The 19,476-nt window shown below is 42.5% G+C and overlaps 1 protein-coding gene across 1 annotated transcript; it reads left to right on the forward strand.

Annotated features, from left to right (window-relative positions):
- Positions 1-35: 35 nt before the first annotated feature.
- On the forward strand, positions 36-16,340 carry mtpap (mitochondrial poly(A) polymerase). Its single transcript, XM_082547170.1, has 9 exons — positions 36-305; positions 986-1,152; positions 1,249-1,482; positions 1,579-1,803; positions 8,059-8,270; positions 9,381-9,607; positions 12,032-12,124; positions 12,222-12,295; positions 15,422-16,340. The coding sequence occupies exons 1-9, from the start codon at positions 125-127 to the stop codon at positions 15,764-15,766; spliced, it is 1,758 nt and encodes a 585-aa protein (XP_082403296.1). The 5' UTR covers positions 36-124; the 3' UTR covers positions 15,767-16,340.
- Positions 16,341-19,476: the final 3,136 nt, after the last annotated feature.

Consider the following 19,476-nt stretch of genomic DNA (forward strand, 5'->3'; position numbering starts at 1 on the left):
TTTCAAATTTGATACCTTTAAAAGACGTTACAGAGTCAGCCCAAAGAAATCGGATGATAGTTTTTTAAACACTAGAAAGTGTCTTTTCTGGTATCTCTAGGTTGCCGTAGACAGGACCAGCCGCATGCGCATTTACGCTTCATTCCGAAAAACAATGGCGTCCTCCTTTGCTGTGTGCAGGTTACATATGAGAGGAAGGGCCAGCCTCGCGAAGTGCCTACAGAAAACCGACGCGTTTCTTCACAGAAGTATAGGAACAGACGTCGTTATTGCCCGAGCTGAGGCCACTCGAAGTGACGAAAGTGGTTAGTAATTAAGCCTAGAAGAGAAGCTGGCCTTTAGGCTAGCCCCAATACACCGCCGTGTGATGTCGAGTGAGCACCATTCCAAACTCCCCTGAGAAACGTTATATTTTTGTTGGTGAAGGCCGTAACTCTGAGTGCGTTGTGCGTTTTACACAATGTGTGACCTGTAAGAAATCACTGGGTCATACGTAAAATTCGGCAGTGTGACTGTTAACGATAACAACGCGATAACTCTTTTTGGGTTAAAATGTTATTATATAGAACGTTTTGAGCTTGTACCTGTCATTTGCGGGACGTGTATATTTACATAGAAAGCCCCACTGTAAAACTGACAGTTTTTTAAATGAGGTTTGTTGACATGTTCTGGGACAATTGAACAATGAAAACTAGAACTTAACCGACGATACATCACACTTTTTGCATTTTATTATCAATTTGGTGCATCCCAGTCTTTGAACGTTTATCAGTGCAAAACTGACGTGACACACCACAGAATTATTGCCTGCTGTCACCGGTAAATGTCATATTATTTCCCAGTAAGCTGATATCAGTCACCCAAGTTGAAACTAATGTTAGGCCTGTCTGTCTGTTAACAACGGTGTGCTTATTACACAGTTTTAAATGTCTTACTCTCAGAGAAAAAAACTTGACTTGTTGGATGGCTTCTTCTCTGTTGTCAGATGAAAAGAATGGAAGGAAGTCTCTGCACACTCTCCACATGGAGAGACAAGAACAAGCAGAGAGGTCCGTTCTCATCAGCTGTCAGTCCAGTACCAATGAGAAAAAGTTCCTCAAGTATTTATCAAAACATGGAGAAATCAATAAATACTTCTTTTATGAAAGCTATGTGAGTAAAAGACCAACCTCTTCTGATAAGCAAGTACTGCTACCTCACCACCCTGTTGGAATTATGTTACAATTATGATATTGTGTAATTCTCCAGGGAGTGTATGCTGTAGTGGAGTTTGCCAACCAGGAAAGTGTTACGTCTTTACTTGAAGGGGTGGCAATTCCTGGTGGCAGCCACGAATCCGCAGTGCCTTTCAAATCCAGACTGTTGTCACTCAGAAACCTCGGCTCAGTGGACTCATCAAACCAACTGTCAGGCCGGCAGTGCCAACCTCAGACCACTATTCCCATCAATGAGCTAATAAAGAGACTTTCCAGAGAAGAGAGTGTATGTTGACTTATCACATCAAAAGTTATACTTACATTTTAAGTCTTGTTTGAAGTTGATTGATTTGGATGTTTCCCATTTCCTGGTTTCCCTCAGATAGACAAGCAGATAAGCTCCTTGACTGAAGCCTATCAACTCACAGAGGAGAACAGCAGGCTGCGTTTCCTCGTCTGTTCCCTGCTCAGGGATATTGCTACCGCTTATTTTCCAGAATGCACCATCAAACCCTTTGGCTCATCAGTGAATGGCTTTGGAAAGCTTGGCTGTGACCTGGATATGTTGCTGGATCTGGACAGCATCACTGGACGCAATGTGAAACTGGTAATGAGGCTTTCTAGGTTTCTTTAGAAAATATTAGATTTATTGGCAAACAGTTTGCAGTGATTTCCTTGTGAGTTGTGAGGTAGCTTTCCTTTTAAGCATTTTATCTGCATCTAAACTAACTACTCCTTTGGTTTGTTTTGTTGTCTCTGACACCAAAAAAAGGCATATGAAAGAACCACGTTCTTCTTTTGCTTCTTTCGGCTCCCTTTGGGGGTCGACACAGCAGATCATCCGCTTCTATGTGACCTTAACGTCCTCCTCTGTCATCCATGAATCCTGTCTGTGGTCTTTCTCTTTTTCTGTTGACTTTGTCTCTAAAATGCTTAATCATAGCTGTCTCTCTGATGTACTCATTTCTAATATATTGAAAATCTTAGCATCACCATCTCCACCACCTGTAAGCTCTGCCTTCTGTGTTTATTGTCAGTGCTACTGTCTTCAAGCCACACATCATAGATGGTTTCACGACCCGCTCATAAACCTTCCCTTTCAGTCTTGCTTTCTTACTGTCATAAGTCGCCCCTGACACTCATTTCCACCCACTCACCCTGCCTGTACTCTGCTCTTCACCTCTCTTGTTCACTTTCCATTGCTTTGAATGCTTGGCTGCAGGCATTTGCACTTGTCTACCTTCACCGTTATAGGAAATTAGGTTAGTATTTTTAGACTTTTTTTAAGTGCCTCTGCCAGCAATTGCGGATTTGCCACCACAATCACACATGAACCAATTTCATTTTATTATCCAGTGGCACTGAGGGAGCAATAAAACATGTGACAGAGTTATCAAACTTATTTAAGTTAATGGGCAACATGCTGTCCAAGTTGATCTCAAATGAGCTAGACCAGTAAACCCATTAAATAGCGGCATATAAAAAAATTCCCATGAAGCACTTTTTGAAGTATATTCATATAATGAAACATCACAGATGGCTCATAAAAAGTAGGAGGAATTTGAAAAATATGCCGCAGGTTGTTTCTGGTTGTTTTTATTCCAAAAGAATGCTTCTGTGCAGCAGGGGTTCTTGTTGTGTAGGTCTTACTTAAAAATGCATCCAGTGGCCTGCATTGAACCCTTTTGCAGGGTATGTTTGGCTCATGGCACATATGTTTGAAACCACCTATACATGTATATAAAAATTGCCCTCACATATTGATTTATCTCCTGATATCACCCCACAGCGACGCACTACCCAGAAATCCTTTGCATAAAACCAAACAAAGTGGTGCAAAAGTGGTTGCTTCTTTCTTTTTGCCACCTGCTAGATCCCCACTATCGCCAAACTAAAAATGCTGATGTGTTGGTCTGACTTTCAGACAGCTGATGTGCATGTGTCTGTCTTTAGTTTGTTTGAAAGCTATGAATGCACTTGCAGTAATGTAACGGTTAACTGGCAGCTCAACTAGAATGACCACAGACATCAACTTGACATAGAAGAGAGTCACCCTGAAACATGTATTAGGTGAATACTTTATTTACATGTCATAAGACAGAAAGGTGTGTATGGAACGCCAGGACTGCCATAATGAATTAATTAAATACACCATTAAATAATTAATTAAATGTGGCAATAATTAATTAAAATTGGAATTAATTAATTAAATAAATAGTTATGACACATGTAATTAATTAATTATTGACACATTTAATTAATTATTTATGTATTTCACATTTTAATTAATTATTGACACATTTAATTAATTAATTATTGACACATTTAATTAATTATTTATGTATTTCACATTTTAATTAATTATTGACACATTTAATTAATTATTGACACATTTAATTAATTATTTAATGATATATTTATTTATTTCATTTTGGCAGTCCTGACGCCTGGCTCTCGTCATGAAATAATTTTATCTGTCAGCCTCACCCATCAAACTCAGGGGGCGGGGTTAACGCTGCCCATGCAGCTTCTCTAACATTTGATTGGTTGCCGTGCAAAGTAAGTCAAAACAGGTCGATCCTAGATAATCGATTGCTTGTGTAGACTTGGGGCAGCCAGTTATCCCAGAATGCAGATCAAATCACAGGCAGCAATGGTGGTGGTGTAGTTTTAAAATACCCCGTTTTTCTGTCACCAGCTACACTTTTAACAGTGTTTTAGCCGCGAATGTCGCGACGTATGTCTGGTCAGGTTGTCAACATAGAACATGTTTGCAAAAGTGCTCAGATGTTTTCAGAGATTTCACTAGCTCTGCTAACAGTTAGCATGCAGAGCGCACCGAGGGGGTACGTTAACCGGTTTGTTTACATATTCCACTCTCCGTGTTCCACATGTTGCATTCGCAGATTCTCATTTTCACCGAACGATCGTCTCTTTCCGCCTGGTCTTGTGTCTCTGTGCTTCTGTAACATAAAGAACGAGCTGACATTTTTCTCACGAAACCAGCGATCAGCTCAGCAGACCCTCAGTTTACCTGCATGCATCCTCCTCCTCATCTGTCAGCTGTTTAACACCTGCTGCTAATTCAAGAAACACGCCTACGTTACCTGGTGATAGTCACAGTTTAACTGGGCAGCCGGTGCTCGATATAACGCAATGTCAGCGCATTTTTCTGCACAAGATAAGTAAATATAGTATTTTCCCCGAGCGCAGAGCTGCTTGTTTCCTTACAGAGCACTTTATAGGCGAACAGCTTCATCAGCGGCTGATGTCCAATCACCAGCACACAGCTTTCAAACCTCAGCTGAGTTTTAGCTCTCAGTGGTTAAACGCTGGACTTCATTCACTCAGGTTCTGTCTGTCGGGTCACGTTTACTTCGCTGTTTTATTTACAACTGAGCAAATCGGTTTGGCTGAGGTTAAAGTTACGTTTCATAACTGCATAGTTTCACAGACGTTTAATGGTTCTCTGGCACATGTGTTAGACTGAACTATCATCTAAATATCATCTGTTTTTTAATAGTTATTCAACTGTATTCTAAGCACCAGCTGTCTGTTAGAATGTGATTTTTTTTCTCTCTCTGTTGGCAGAGGTATAAAAATGCGCAGGAAAATCTGACATGCATGGCGAACTTCACCGACGATATTTAGGGAGGAATAAACACACATCAAACATAAATGAACCATTTGCCTGTCTCCATAATTGAGAGCATTTTCTCTTCTTATGTCAACACTCTCTCTCTCTCTCTCTCTTTTTTTTTTTTTTTTTTTTTTTTGCTTTTTCGGTCATGTTATGTTTACCTGTCAAAGGCTTGTTACAAACTATGAAACACATTGTGCAGACTTCTGGATGTTAGAAGAAAACGAATACTGCTCATGAATGAGACTAAAGGCAGGAAGGTGTCCTTTAAAACTAAACATGTTAATAGGACCTCCCTGTTTATATCATAGTTTATGATATAGCACGTGTATTTCAGTAATAGCCTGCTGAGGCCACTATACGTGCTGGCCTCATATCAAATGTGAAGGCAGACTGAGTCTATGTTTGACGTTTGTTTATATCTAATCTTCCTTTTCAAACATTTAAACAGCAGCGAGTCTGCAGCTGAGGGAATACAAATTCAAATTGTCGGAACAGGTTTGCTCGTTTCTTGGATTCATTTGGTGATTTATTAAATGTATAACTGTGTGGTGGGGCGTGGTCTGCGGTGCCGTGCAGGGAGGGCGGACGCACCTGCACGGCATCCTTAATCACGCCCGCCTAGTTAAAAACACGGGGACTGAGGGGTTTGGGGGTGTTGTGGTGTGGTGAGATGTAAATAAAGATGACTCTGAACGGTGCTCCGTGGTCCCGCCGTGTCTTATTCACGCCACATTGGTGCCGAAACCCAGGAGGCAGCACGGCGGGTCCATATCGGAGCCAGGGAATGGAGGAGCTGGCCCAGAGGGTGGCCGAAATGGCGGCCGCCCAGCGGGAGCAGGCGGCGGAGGTGCGTCGCCAGCAGGAAGAGCTGCAGGACCAGTCCGAGCGGCACCTGGAAAGGATTGGGGAGCTGGCGGCGCTGCTCTGGGCCTGGGCGCCACCCCCACAGGTGTGTCCCGAGGACAGTGAAGCGGTGGAGGAGCCGCGTGAGGCACCTCAGCAGCCGGAGGTGGCAGACGAGGCGCGCGGGGATCTGCGCCTGCCGGAGGAGGGGGAACAGCCAGGTGAAGGGCTGCTCCTGCCGGGAGTGGTGGATGAGCCGCTCCAACCGGAGGCGGCAGACGAGGTGCGCGAGGGTCTGCGCCGGTTGGAGAAAGAGGAGCTGCACGAGGGGCTGCTCGAGCCGGGAGTGGCGGCGGAGGGAGCAGTAGTGACGGAGGAGTCGCGCTATGGGCTGCTCCAGCAGGGAGCGACAGCGGTGACGGAGGGGCCGCGCAAGGAGCTGGAGGTCCCAGTGCCAGGGGAGCTTGCTCGAGTGGAACTGGCGAGCGAGGCGGGCGCCACGCTTGAGATCGCCGTGCTCGCCAGACCGGCCTCACCACCACCAGAGGCCTGTACACGCCACACCTCTGCCCAGCCACCTGTGAGCTGGGGCTCACGCTTGTGCCGGCCGCGCCGGGTGCACCTGTCACGTGTCCGACTTCCGAACCAGCTTTGCCTGCGCCGCTGGATTCGCGGGCGGCCGCCTGAACTCGCACCTCCCCGTCGCTTGGCCGGGGCCTGGGGGTGCCAGCTGTCCGGGCTGATTCCCTCTCCCACTGGCGGTGGGGGAGTAGGTTCGGCCGGATGGCTCCCCGGCCTCAATCGGGCGATGGGGGTATGTGGTGGGGCGTGGTCTGCGGTGCCGTGCAGGGAGGGCGGACGCACCTGCACGGCATCCTTAATCACGCCCGCCTAGTTTAAAAACACGGGGACTGAGGGGTTTGGGGGTGTTGTGGTGTGGTGAGATGTAAATAAAGATGACTCTGAACGTTGCTCCGTGGTCCCGCCGTGTCTTATTCACGCCACAAACTGTTATTCTAATCTGCTGCTGAGTCTCTTACACTTTTCTTTATGCTGTATATTTTCACGTCTCTGGAATAGTTGGCAGTTAGTCAGCTGGGAAACTTTGTGTTAACTCATGGAGCTGAGGATATCGTGGATATGCTGACCTCGCTGCGTGGTGTACAGAGCGAGGTCAGCATGATTAATATTCACAATAAAAATATTAGCCGAACATCATGAAGTCTGTATGTGTTTCATAGTGTCGAACAACCTTTGTACAGTTAAAGCCAGCAGTTACTACATGACGGAAACACCAACTTTATCTCTTTTATGTGTTTATACACAGGTCACGCTGATTACTGAACAAAAACCCAAAGATCAGATGTTAAACAGATTTATTTGCTCTCTCTCCTCCTTAAACATGTTTTTAATGTTAGTTATAATTCAGAATTGGCGACTGAAACACGTAGGACACATAAGAACATCAGGAAATAAAACACCGATAAATATAACCTCAGTAAAAGAAGTCAGCGGGGGTTACTACAGCTGTGTACCGGGGCCTGCGCTTTGTCGGTGGGATTGCTTGCGAGGCGAGCGGGTCTATCCCACGCTTTGCCGTGAGACTGGGACGACATCTCCGAAATCATCGAAACACTTTTGCAAAGAGGCTGTATCTTGACAAACCGACCAGACACATGAAGATTAAACCACTACATTCTCGGCTAAAAAAATATTAAAACGGTATTTGGTAACACACAAACAGGGTTTTTCAAAGCTCAGTTCTGTTAGCTTCCACATGCCGGTTGTTGTGTGCTAGAAACAATGGCCACCAGGCCAAAGCAATGGTTTTGACTCGATCAGCGTTAACCCCGCCCCCTGAGTTTGATGGGTGAGGCTGACAGATAAAATTATTTCATGATGAGAGCCAGGCGTCAGGACTGCCAAAATGAAATAAATAAATATATCATTAAATAATTAATTAAATGTGTCAATAATTAATTAAATGTGTCAATAATTAATTAAAATGTGAAATACATAAATAATTAATTAAATATGTCAATAATTAATTAATTAAATGTGTCAATAATTAATTAAAATGTGAAATACATAAATAATTAATTAAATGTGTCAATAATTAATTAATTACATATATCATAACTATTTATTTAATTAATTAATTCCAATTTTAATTAATTATTGCCACATTTAATTAATTATTTAATGGTGTATTTAATTAATTCATTATGGCAGTCCTGGCGTTCCATAGGTGTGGAGATACTATAGGATCAAATGAAAATAACCACTGTATGCCTCATGGTTTCTTAGGACAAAACAATTGAAAAATTAAAGTGTAAACATATCTGTTATTCTGTATATTCCTCCCTGTGTGTGCAGCCTAAGTCAGGCCTCTCCCTGGAGTACCAGATGAAGCGGGCCAATTCAGAGCGAGCCGTTACTCAGAGCATCCTGTCTGTGATCGGGGAGTGCGTCGACCAGTTTGGGCCCGGCTGCGTGGGGGTACAGAAAATTCTCAATGCACGGTGCCCTCTGGTCCGTTTCGCCCACCAGCCGTCTGGCTTTCAGTGCGACCTCACAGCCAACAACAGGTACTCAGTCAGCGCAGATGTTCTGACGTCAGTGGAATGAGTAAAATGTCAGATTTGACTTGGTCACAGTTCTCTTGCTTCACAGTAAATGCTCTTTTTACGTTACCCATAATACCATTTTTGACCACGCTTGCGTTATAAAAGCTCCCAGACAGAAACCAGACTCTGGCAGGAAGTGCTACGATGGGTCAGTCTTGCATTTTTCCGCTGTGAAACTGAACACGAAGTGTGGGCTTGTTTGTGTTTCACTTCTTTTCCTTCCAACGTTATTGACTTGTGGTCTCTGCTGGTGTGTGACACAAGTACACACACACACACACACACACACACACACACACACACACACACACACACACACACACACACACCTGCTAACGTACAGAAAACCACTCTGCAGTTTCTAAGGAAATGGAGTTGAACCAGCATCTGTGGGTGGCTGTGAGAGGGGGGACTTTTCTTAAATCGTGCTCACACATCATTGAAGCATAGCACCTTCCTGCCTGAGGTGTGAATGCGTGCATTCAAGAAAAACAGACGAACAGCAGCCGAGTCAGCTGAATGCTGCTCTCCAGCGGTACATTTAGTTTCTCTGACCTGTAATGGTCGGCCCTTGCACCATTTCTCTGAACTGTTAATGCTGTTAACACATCTCCAAGTTCTATATTTAAGGCAAAATGCAGGCATTTTATAATTGAACATAGTGTCATTTATTTTCAAAAGCCATTCCATATTACTAAATTTCCATTTGAAATCTCTAAAATCAGACAGTGAGAAGTACATAACAGCCCGCCTGGAGTTTGCCAGAAATCAGCTAAAGGACTCTCAGATCTCTGACTCTCTGGCCTGAATACCGAGCGTCATGTCTGGAGTAAACAAAAGTAGTCAAAATCACCCCTACAGTGAAGCACGATGGTGGCTGCATCATTGTGGGGATGTTTCCCAGCATCAGGAACTGGGATACTCATCTGGGTCAAAGGAGGGATGAATGCAGAAATACACAGACACATCCTTGATGATAACCTACTCTAGCGCTCCGAACCTCAGATTGTGAAAACTGCATCTATCTGGATGCACCGTATGCTCAGATGTCACTCTTTGTGTTCTCCACAGGGTGGCGATGAAGAGCACAGAGTTGCTCTACCTGTATGGAGAGCTGGACCCTCGGGTGCGCAGCCTGGTGTTCACTGTACGCTGCTGGGCCCGAGCTCACGGAGTCACCAGCAGCATCCCCGGGGCCTGGATCACCAACTTCTCCCTCACTGTCATGGTGCTGTTCTTCCTGCAGAAGAGGACTCCTCCCATCATCCCCACACTGGACCACCTGCGGGACCTCGCAGGTACCATCCAGCACTCACACAGCGGACCTCTGAGAATTTGTTAATAAGGTTCAAAGTTTCAGTAGTGTTTTAGTTAATAACATTAAGAGTTTTGCTTTTTTCTATTCTTAACAATCACTCTAAGCGTAGCATTTCACAGCCCAACACAACAGTCTCGTTCTTCATGCTTCAAAAACAGTGTACTTTCCAATCTTAAGCAAACACGCGTTCACTAGAAAACATCTTTCTTATTTAAGTGTCAGGCAAAAAACAAGAAGTTCATAAATTAATAATGCCTTTTTTTTTCTTCACACGTTGCTTACTAACTGTTCCCTAAAATATAAATGCAACCACCGAGTACACTAGCGGCAGTGTGGGGTGGGGGTTTTCTCTGTACAGCTGTAGTCACACTCACAAATATACCTTGGTCAATTAGTTACTTAGAAATGAAAAATGTCATAAATGATTCAACAAAAACTTTTGGTGTTAAGGAAGTTAGATTTTCAGTGTAAGATACCTGCTTTGAGGACAGTCCCAGTGCACGTGTGAAAAGGTTCCAATTAACTGAGTCAGAGTAAAATTCACGCAGCAGGGAGGAGGTGAACAAAGTAAGAGCAGCAGTCCCCACTCCATGAATATTGTGTTTCCTGGCAAATAAAGGCAAGAAAAGCACCAAATTGTAAAATTTTGCTGAATTCAGGAAGAAAATAACACATTTTGGAAGTAACAAGAATTCTCATTTACAGCTGGTTGGGGTGATTTTCTCTGGGAAAGCAAGGGGAAAGTCTTTTCTGTCTGTAACCATGTTTAAGCACCTCTGGACACTTTGAGCTTTATTTGTTTATAGAAATACATACATGGAATCTCCAGTTAAATTGGATTAAAACAGCTTGAAAAATTCACTGACTTCATTCACGGACGTTGCACTTCTAGCACCATTTTTGCTGTCATAGAATTCCGGATCCTTCTCTCATAACATCTCCAGTGACTATTTGTTCACCTCTAATGAACCATCTATTTACAAAAGAAGTGATGAACAACACGAGATGTTGTTGAAACAACTGCAGTTTAAACAGTGTCTTTTAAATGACATCAAACAATTCAAACGATTTTTTCTTTCCACACGTTTTTATGCCTTTGTAGTAATCCGGGCATCCACTCACCACTGAGGGTCCTAATATCTTTATTGCAGCTTTCACACTCGTGAAGCCACCCGGTGGTCTAGATTGGACCTTTTGAACTTGTGGAGGGATAATTAATGGTGTCCTGTTACTGCTGCTTTCAGTGACTGAGGTGTGTGTTGGATTCTGCAGCATGCAGACCCATTGCTTTCCGGGCCTCTTCTCCCATGGCAGAGGCCCCCTCGGCCTGGCAGGGACCAGCAGCTGCCTTTGCAAGACGTGCTAAAACACTTGCGTTTTCCAGGTCATAGACAAAGCCCAGTTATCTGCTAATGTATGTATTCTTTAGCAGACAGGGCACAACCATATCACAATCAAGTTGATCTGGTAAACCAAGCTTGATGACTTGTTAAGTGTTGGTCCACCTGCTGTGCCCACTTCAGATAAAGAGAGGCGTTGTCCTTGTGGGGTCCTCAGCCTGAGCATAGGTGCCATTGCCATGCAGCATAATTGTGTTCAATGCACCTTTGCTGTGTCCATGACTTTCAAATTTAACTGTAGCCAAGAGCAGCATTTCAATGTCAGGTGTGACCCTGCAACACTGAGTACAACACACATCCTTCATCTACAGCCCTGGAGACTGTTCACTTGTTTTATTTAATACTCAGCATCCTGGGAAAGCCTTCCAGCCATCCATCTTATTACCATGTATATATGTGTTAGGAATGTTTAACCCAGTGTCCTTTTCTAATAGAACTGCCGTCACACCAATCTGCCCGCAAGTCCACTCGCCTCCCTCTGCCCCTCTTTCTGTCACCTTGGCTGCCTGATAATTGCCTTCCAAAAGCAATCTAACCTCACCTCCTCCCCTCCTCTCCTTCCTCTTCCTCCTCGGCACACCATTTAGCGCAGACTCTATCACACAGAGTGCTTACAGGACAATAAAAGGCCCATCACTCTGGGAAGGTCAATGACCCACCTCCTCTAGACACACACAGTTATTTAAACAGCAGTATAACACACACACACACACACACACACACACACACACACACACACACACACACACACACACACACACCAGCCTCATGGTGGTGAAGGAGACTCGACAAGGGCACGGTTAAAGATGTAAACCAGCCAAGGAAGGACATGATACATGCTGTCTTTGTTCTTTTTTTGTTTATCACGTGCGCCTGCTCTCCCCTTGCTTTCTTGTTTTCTGGCCACGAGCGCGTGACTCCATCCATCTGTGTGTTGTTTATGGCCGTCGCAGGCGTGTAAAGGCAGACGTTTTACCTTGTATCCCTGCTCTCGTCTCCACAAGGCCCCGGGGACAAGACCGTGATTGAGGGGAACGACTGCACATTTGTCAGCGACTTCAACAAGATCCAGCTTCAGAGCAACACAGAGACGCTAGGTGAGCACAAGAGACCGCCCCCCCACAGTTTGATATGTCGGTGACATTTGTGTTAGCGGGCTTTTATGCTAATTCCAGTTTTCTATCTTTGGTTTAGAGCAACTGCTGGGTGAGTTCTTCGAGTTCTACGCCACCTTCCCATTCAGCCGGATGTCCATAAATATCAGAAAGGTGAGCATGATTATCCAGAACTGCCTCAGGTCATAGTTTGGTGCCAGTTGAAGGGAGATTCAACTGGCACCACAGATTTTCTGCTGTGTGATCTGTGTGGTCTTATAGAGAGTGGATATGACATGGTCATCTGGGAGAACAAGCCCCGCCTCCTGATGTTTAAACCTCTTGTCTGGGAGGGGCAGACAAAGATCCATCTTTGTCTGCCCCAATGGCCAGTGATTAGCAGGCATAACAGATCCATGTATATGTCCACTTCTGAGAGCTGGAAAAAAAAAAAACCCATATTCTACAAAGAGAAAAGTATCATAAGCATCATTTTGGAAATGCTGCAAACAAGCTGATTTTTGAGTTGCTTAGGAAGTTCTACTCATGTTGTATCAGTCAGTACAAAGGATTTCTCCCTCTGCTAATGAAATAATAATGAGACCAACAATCGCTTCCTGTGCTTTTTTTTTCTCTCCATGCCAACTGCATGAATAAATAAATAGATATCCCAAAAATTCCTCACATTCAAAAGGGAGCAAATGTGAATTAAGTGGGAGCTCCAGTTTAAAATCTAAAATCGGCAAAGAGCGGTCAAAGCTACAGCAAAACCTTTAGACTGACAAATGCTTGTAAAACATTTCGGACAAGGCAAATAGCCCTCTACTTCAAAGCTGCCATTTAGACTTCAAATCAAGTTTTCTAAACACACTGAGGCTCCTGTCTAAAGGAACGTTTGAACAGAGCTGGACTGTTAAGCTGAAAAACAGCCGCGATGGCTCCGAGTGTTCTGATATACTGTCAGCATTGCTGCATATGTCGTAAAAAGGCTCAACTGGGGTCCTTCAGTGTGGGCTTGGATTTATTAGTGGATCTGACCTCTGCAGTACTGCACAGTCGTTGCAGAGTTATGGTGGGGCACACACATACATACACATTTGGCATAACTGTATGCAGGTAGTTTTAACATCGTTTAATTGAGCTGTGCATCCTCGCAGTCATTTATTCCAGTGTTACAGTTTCCGTGATTATCTCAGTTTCTGATTGTGATGTAAATTCTGTAGCATCTGCCGTTTTTTGTTTTTTTTGTTTTGTTTTAGCAACTGATGCACTACGCATGCATCCATCAGACAGACGGCTATGCTTCTTCAGCAGTCCTCATCTCTACTACTATGCTACAGAGTCCTTCTTTATCTTCTTTCTCAACACAAAAGCATAAAAACCATGTCAGTAGGTAGTTATTACCACAGTAGGAGTGCATTCTCCAAGCAGAGTATCTTAGTGGATAAAATAGATAGTGACAAAGTTTAGCTTTAAGGGCATTGCACAATCTGATATCGTCTTGTTGGTGTTGTTCCCAGATCATCATACTAAATGTTGTTCCAGGATCAACATTGCAAGTGACCAATCAGAATGTTGTGACGTCATACTTTTGCGACTTCGGGAGAAACCGCCGTAAAACAAAAAACTGTACTTAAGCTGCGAGAAACCGACTCTGTCCGCCGATCAGCGGACCCTGACCCTAACCCTTTGATAAACGGTAAGCAGAATTGATATTGTCCTTGCAATATTGGAATTTCATAAATGGACGAATGGCTTGGCGCGCAAAAGACTGACGTCAGAACAATGTGATTGGTCACTTGCAATGTTGAACCTGGAACAACATTTTCATGATATCTGGGAACAACACCAACACGAGGATATCAGAACACCCTAAGGGCATCATTTGTAGTTATTGCAATACAATAATATTGTATTGTGTGTGAAGTATTTTGACAATATCATATCATATGATGTCGGGGGATTCCCACATCTACATGCTAATGTGACAAAAAATTAATATGGTTTTAAAGTCAGTCCAGTGTCTGTGTTAGTCCAAATCCTCACACCTAAGGAACTGGAATAAAACTTAAAACGCACACAGAGAGAAGTTCAGTCTTCTTTCAACTCTTGCACCCAGCTGAGCTCCGGCAGGGAAATCTGTTGGTAATAAAGACCGTGTTTGCTGGATGGCGTCTTCCCACACACACAGATGACAGCTGTCCTCGTCTCATGTGATTGATGCCGGCCCCACAGGAGCCTGGCGCCCTTGAGCTTTAGATCCCAATTAGGAGGTCTGTCACATTAACTGCAAACAAATGCATATTTGTTCTTTTTATACCCACATTTATCCTGATGTGGCTGTTTATGCCTGCGTAATACTTTCTACTGGCAACCAGGGAACATCCTCGATGGAAGTCACAGTGTTTCATCGTTGGGAGTTTTTGGGGCTAATTTTTCCTCTCTGTCTATACGCGATAGTTAATTAACCTACTGCTTAAAATGTTCAGTGCTGAATAATATGCCTCTTACTCCCTATTACTCTTCCCAGTAGAAATTTTGTTGATAAAGTAGCTCTTCATGCTTTGATGGCACAGTATATGAGATGCAGGGATTTTGCTAGAGCTTAGAGTTTAATGAATCGATACCCGTGGGAAAGAGAGACCCCAGCTTAATAAATGAGACTAATGTGAAGTTTGACATAGCCTCCCTACAGCACAGGAAGCTTTCAGGTAGACTGTGGTTGTGACCCTTGCCTATCGGCTTTCAACAGTGGAGCAACCACCATAAATCTGCTTTACTGTGCTACAATTCACCGCTTCACTCCCCTTTTCTGACTGATGGCTTTATGTTGCCATCTTTAATCCTTCCTGCCCATCCTTTATCCCCCTGTGCCTTTACTGTCAGGCATTATGCAGGATACAGCATGCAAAGTACCACGGAAGCTTCTTGACTTCCCTCTGACCCACATTTTGATACTTTATTTGATGGCCACGGCATTTGGACAGATACAGACCATGTATGTTTTTTTTTATTTCAGGCTAAGCTAATTTTTTTCCTTCTTTTTTTGGGTAAATTCAAAAAACTCTGCTCATTTCCCCAAGTCAAAAAAGACATGTCCATTTCCCTTCTTCATCTGCTACCCTGCAGAGAGGTGTTCTACTCAGCTATGTGTGCCCCAGATAAAGCAGCAAAAGGCTGAGTCCATGACCAACGAAATTGATGGACCATGACGCACAGGACACGAAGGTCTACACTTACAGCTGCTGCTGCTCACGAATGTGTTTTCAACCTGCCTTGTCCCCTTCCCTCTCCCTCCAGGGCAAGGAGCAGAACAAACCAGAGGTGGCCCCGCTGCACATCCAGAACCCGTTTGAAACCTCTTTAAACGTCAGCAAGAACGTCAACGCCAGCCAACTCGACCGATTCGTGGCTTTGTGTCAGGAGAGCGCCTGGCTGCTCCAGCAGAGTGAAACCAGCACACCAAGAGGTGGTGGTGCGGGAGGCGAAGGTGCACCCACACCTTGGGGACTCGCTACCCTCCTTCTGCCTTCGCAGGTCGCAGGGATCAAAAGTCGCAAGAAAAGGAGGAGGGAGCCGGCCAGTGAAAGGATCAAGGGCTTGCTAGAATCATTAAAAAATAAAAATCAACTAAAGAAGAGCTAGAAGGACTCTTCCATGTCTCCACTCTCTTGTCAGGACTTCAACCTCCTCAGTGTTGCTGTGTGATGCTTCACTGTGAAGGTGAGAGAAGAGGCTCCAGGAACTGGACTGTAGTTCCAAACATGGACACTGGAGGGTGTTAGTGAGACCTATAAGTGCATATGTTTTGGGACCTGAAATAAGGGAGTCTTGGCCATGTAGGCTGTAGACTTTCCCACTCTGTTGTGATTAAAGACAATACTGTGTAATTCAGTCTGGCCTGGTGCTCGTTTCGTAGCTCAGTGTTTAACAGGTTAATTTGATTCATTATCATGTGCATCACTGTTAACAGCATCAGCACAGACACCATCTGTTTACACTTCAGGCTAAATCATGCATACAGTTACAATATGGATGGAATAGTTAAGGTTTTACTGAAAACTGTATACACTTGTTACACTTATGGAGCCCCAACACGAGTAAAGGCAGCAGAAGTGTAGCAAAATACATCAGAATCATAAATACTAAATAACCATGGAAAGACATTTCATACTTTTTAAAATTATCCTTGTCTGATAAAATAAATTCTAAAATTTCAGTTTTTCCAGGCAGTATGATCTTTTTTTTCTTTTTTTTTTGAGACATGAGAAGAGGTGTGTGTTTGTGTGTGTGTGTGTGTGTGTGTGTGTGTGTGTATGTTTTTATCTGAAAATATATAATTTCAAGTGTAATTAAAGCAGCAAAGTGGGACAAACACTTGACTGTTAGAACTGTTACAGAAGTAGTACCATTGGTAGTTGGAGAAAGAATAAACTTTATATAAACAGCTTTTATATCTGATTTTTACAGGTTTAGTGGTAAAAACTATCTGATTTATCTGATACAGATTTATAACAGTAAAATTTGATCTACTTTGTGTGCTTTTACTGCAAATATTGTATTACAGCTAATAACCCTTGAGTAATAATAGCTCTTCTTCCTATTTACTTTGTAACTGCAGGTAATGCTAAAAAAAAGTTCATGCTATTCTTTCTCTAACACTACATAACCAGTAAACACAATTTTGGAACACTTCAACTTTGAGTTGTTACTGAAGTGTACTTTATGTCATTCTGACAGCAACATAAAGCACAACTTTTCGGACAGTATTGTCGTAAGACACCCAGCTTAAATATAAAGGAACCCTTAATTATCACAGTATAACACAAAATCACTTAAACTTAAGGGATATCAATCTGTTCTGTTAGGAAGCATAACCCACTGTGAATCAGTTTCATCTGCTTTGGTGCAAGTGAAAGTGACAACAGGTGCACTCGAGAGGCAACAACAAGGCAATCCCCCAAAAGGGAATGGTTCTGCAAGTGGTGACTACAGACCATTGCTGTCTTCTTATCCCTCCTGACTAATTTTTCTGTTTCTGTTTGGTAATAAGGGCCGTGTTTGCCGGATGGCATCTTCCCACACACACAGATGACAGCTGTCCTTGTCTCATGTGATTGATGAAGTTCTATTAGCAAGACCCGATACCTGTAGTCCATTCAGGTGGAACAGGTATTTTAGTGTGTGAGTGTGAAGAACATACCAAGAGATGGACTGTTGCATAAGGCAAGATGGATTCAAGGTCAACTTGGCAGAACCAGTATCTTCTGCTTTTTGTGAGAAAGAACAGGAAGAGCATCGCCAGATAACTTTGGCCTTTGTTCAATACTGTGATTATCTACGGTTCCCTTCATCTTTTGGAGTTGTTTATACAAGAAGTTCAGGGACAGTTTGATCTCACTTTCATACAGAGAATTTTATAATCAGCAAAAGTTGGGGAACCTGAATCTACTTCCACTTCAGGAAAGCTGTAAGTTAACCAGTTCTTAACCTATAAAAACATAATCCTCTATAAAACTTTTATGTCTTTCTTTCACTTATTTTTTGATTTTACACAACTTGATTTGAAGTGCTAAAAACTGAATTGTAAAACAACTACAAAAATGGGATGCATTTTCCATATGTATAACAGACTACGATGGAACTCTAATATGATATCTTTGCAATTTTGTACACAGCAAAATCTCCAGTGTTAAATTAACACTAGAGAGTGTCTATATGGGTCCACACCTCTGAGTGTTAAATACAACACTGTTGAGTGTTAAATTAACACTTTTGACAGTGTTATATGTTTAAAAGTAACCTAGTCAGTTTTGAAGATTAACAAAGACTAACACTGAGCAGTGCTGATTTTCTAACACTGGAAAATAACTCAAAATGTTAGAAATATTCCAGTGTTAGAAAACCAGCACTGCTCAGTGTTAGTCTTTGTTAATCTTCAAAACTGACTAGGTTACTTTTAAACATATAACACTGTCAAAAGTGTTAATTTAACACTCAACAGTGTTGTATTTAACACTCAGAGGTGTGGACCCATATAGACACTCTCTAGTGTTAATTTAACACTGGAGATTTTGCTGTGTAGTGATGTGCATTTAGTTGAGTTTTTTCTTGACTTGGGCATTTTCTCAATAGCTATCTACAGTTTTGTGGAAGCTAGCTGGATAAAACATAGTATCTACTGCTGTGAGAGATCACACAGGGAAGCTAAGTAGTATAGTTTATGTATTGATTACAATAACCTGCATTATTTAATGGCTTTAATCAATGACTGTACAGTGATTGCCTTTATTGCTGGTTAGCTTGAATGCTATCAATGGCTGCCATTGATAGCATCAAGCTAGTCAGCTGCAGTAAGCTAAAGTTATGCTAAAACCAAAACATCTGGGAAGTAAAATAATTTGGAGAACATTGAGTGGTTGATCTTTTTTTTTATCCATCTTGCTAGCAGTTAATGTAATAGATATTTTTAACCAACTAAACAGAGATTGAAGGATAATAGGTGGCTATATATATTTATTTTTACACTTCGTTTTATCCCACAGAGATCTGATTAAATTGAACAAGTTGTACTTTTTTGTGTTTGGGATGAAATATATAGAGACATGTAATAAAATTTTCAGTTCCTGTGTTTCACATGTTGAATTTTTTTTATTTTGCTATCTTAAGGCAATGAACCTACACAGCTTTTTATGATTTGGTCATCTGTGTTAAGAAGATTGAGTTTATATATAACAAAGTGTGCTATATAAATAAAATCACCATTGTCATTACCACTGGCTTGATTTGGTCAGAGTAATTTCTTTTATTCTATCTGTATCTTCTTCTGTGTGGGAAGAAATTAGCCTTGTTCTTGGGGGTTAGGCTAAAATCCCATCACCCAATGATTAGTGAGGTCCCAGTTTCAAAGTCTGCGGTTGGCTTTGACTGATACCATAGGCTCATATTGTGACTTATTAATGACAAGTTTGGCCCACCCTGAAACATCCCCTGCTTTCTTGTGCATTTTAACTCGAATAGGGGCTATACTTTATTTAAAAAAACATGGAAGTGACACTGAGTGTTCACTCAGGTCATAGATCACAGGAACTGAATGGTTGTTTTTCCCATGGGCATCTATATAATCAGACTTTTCTGCACACAATGAAGCTGGCCCTTGCTGGTCATTGGAAAGAAGTAGCTTTGAGCCACTTTAACATTGTCTTCACTTTTGAGTTGTGGAATCAGCATTCATACATAGTTAATGGGAAGCACAAAGGTAATAAATTAATGCTAGAAACTAATTTTCTAAAATGAAAAACTATTGGAAAATGTATTTAGAATCTAAATAAATGTAAAGATAAACTGAAAGACAA

The sequence above is a fragment of the Aulonocara stuartgranti genome (assembly GCF_965226115.1).
Source record: "Aulonocara stuartgranti genome assembly, chromosome: 9".
Lineage (NCBI taxonomy): Eukaryota > Metazoa > Chordata > Actinopteri > Cichliformes > Cichlidae > Aulonocara > Aulonocara stuartgranti.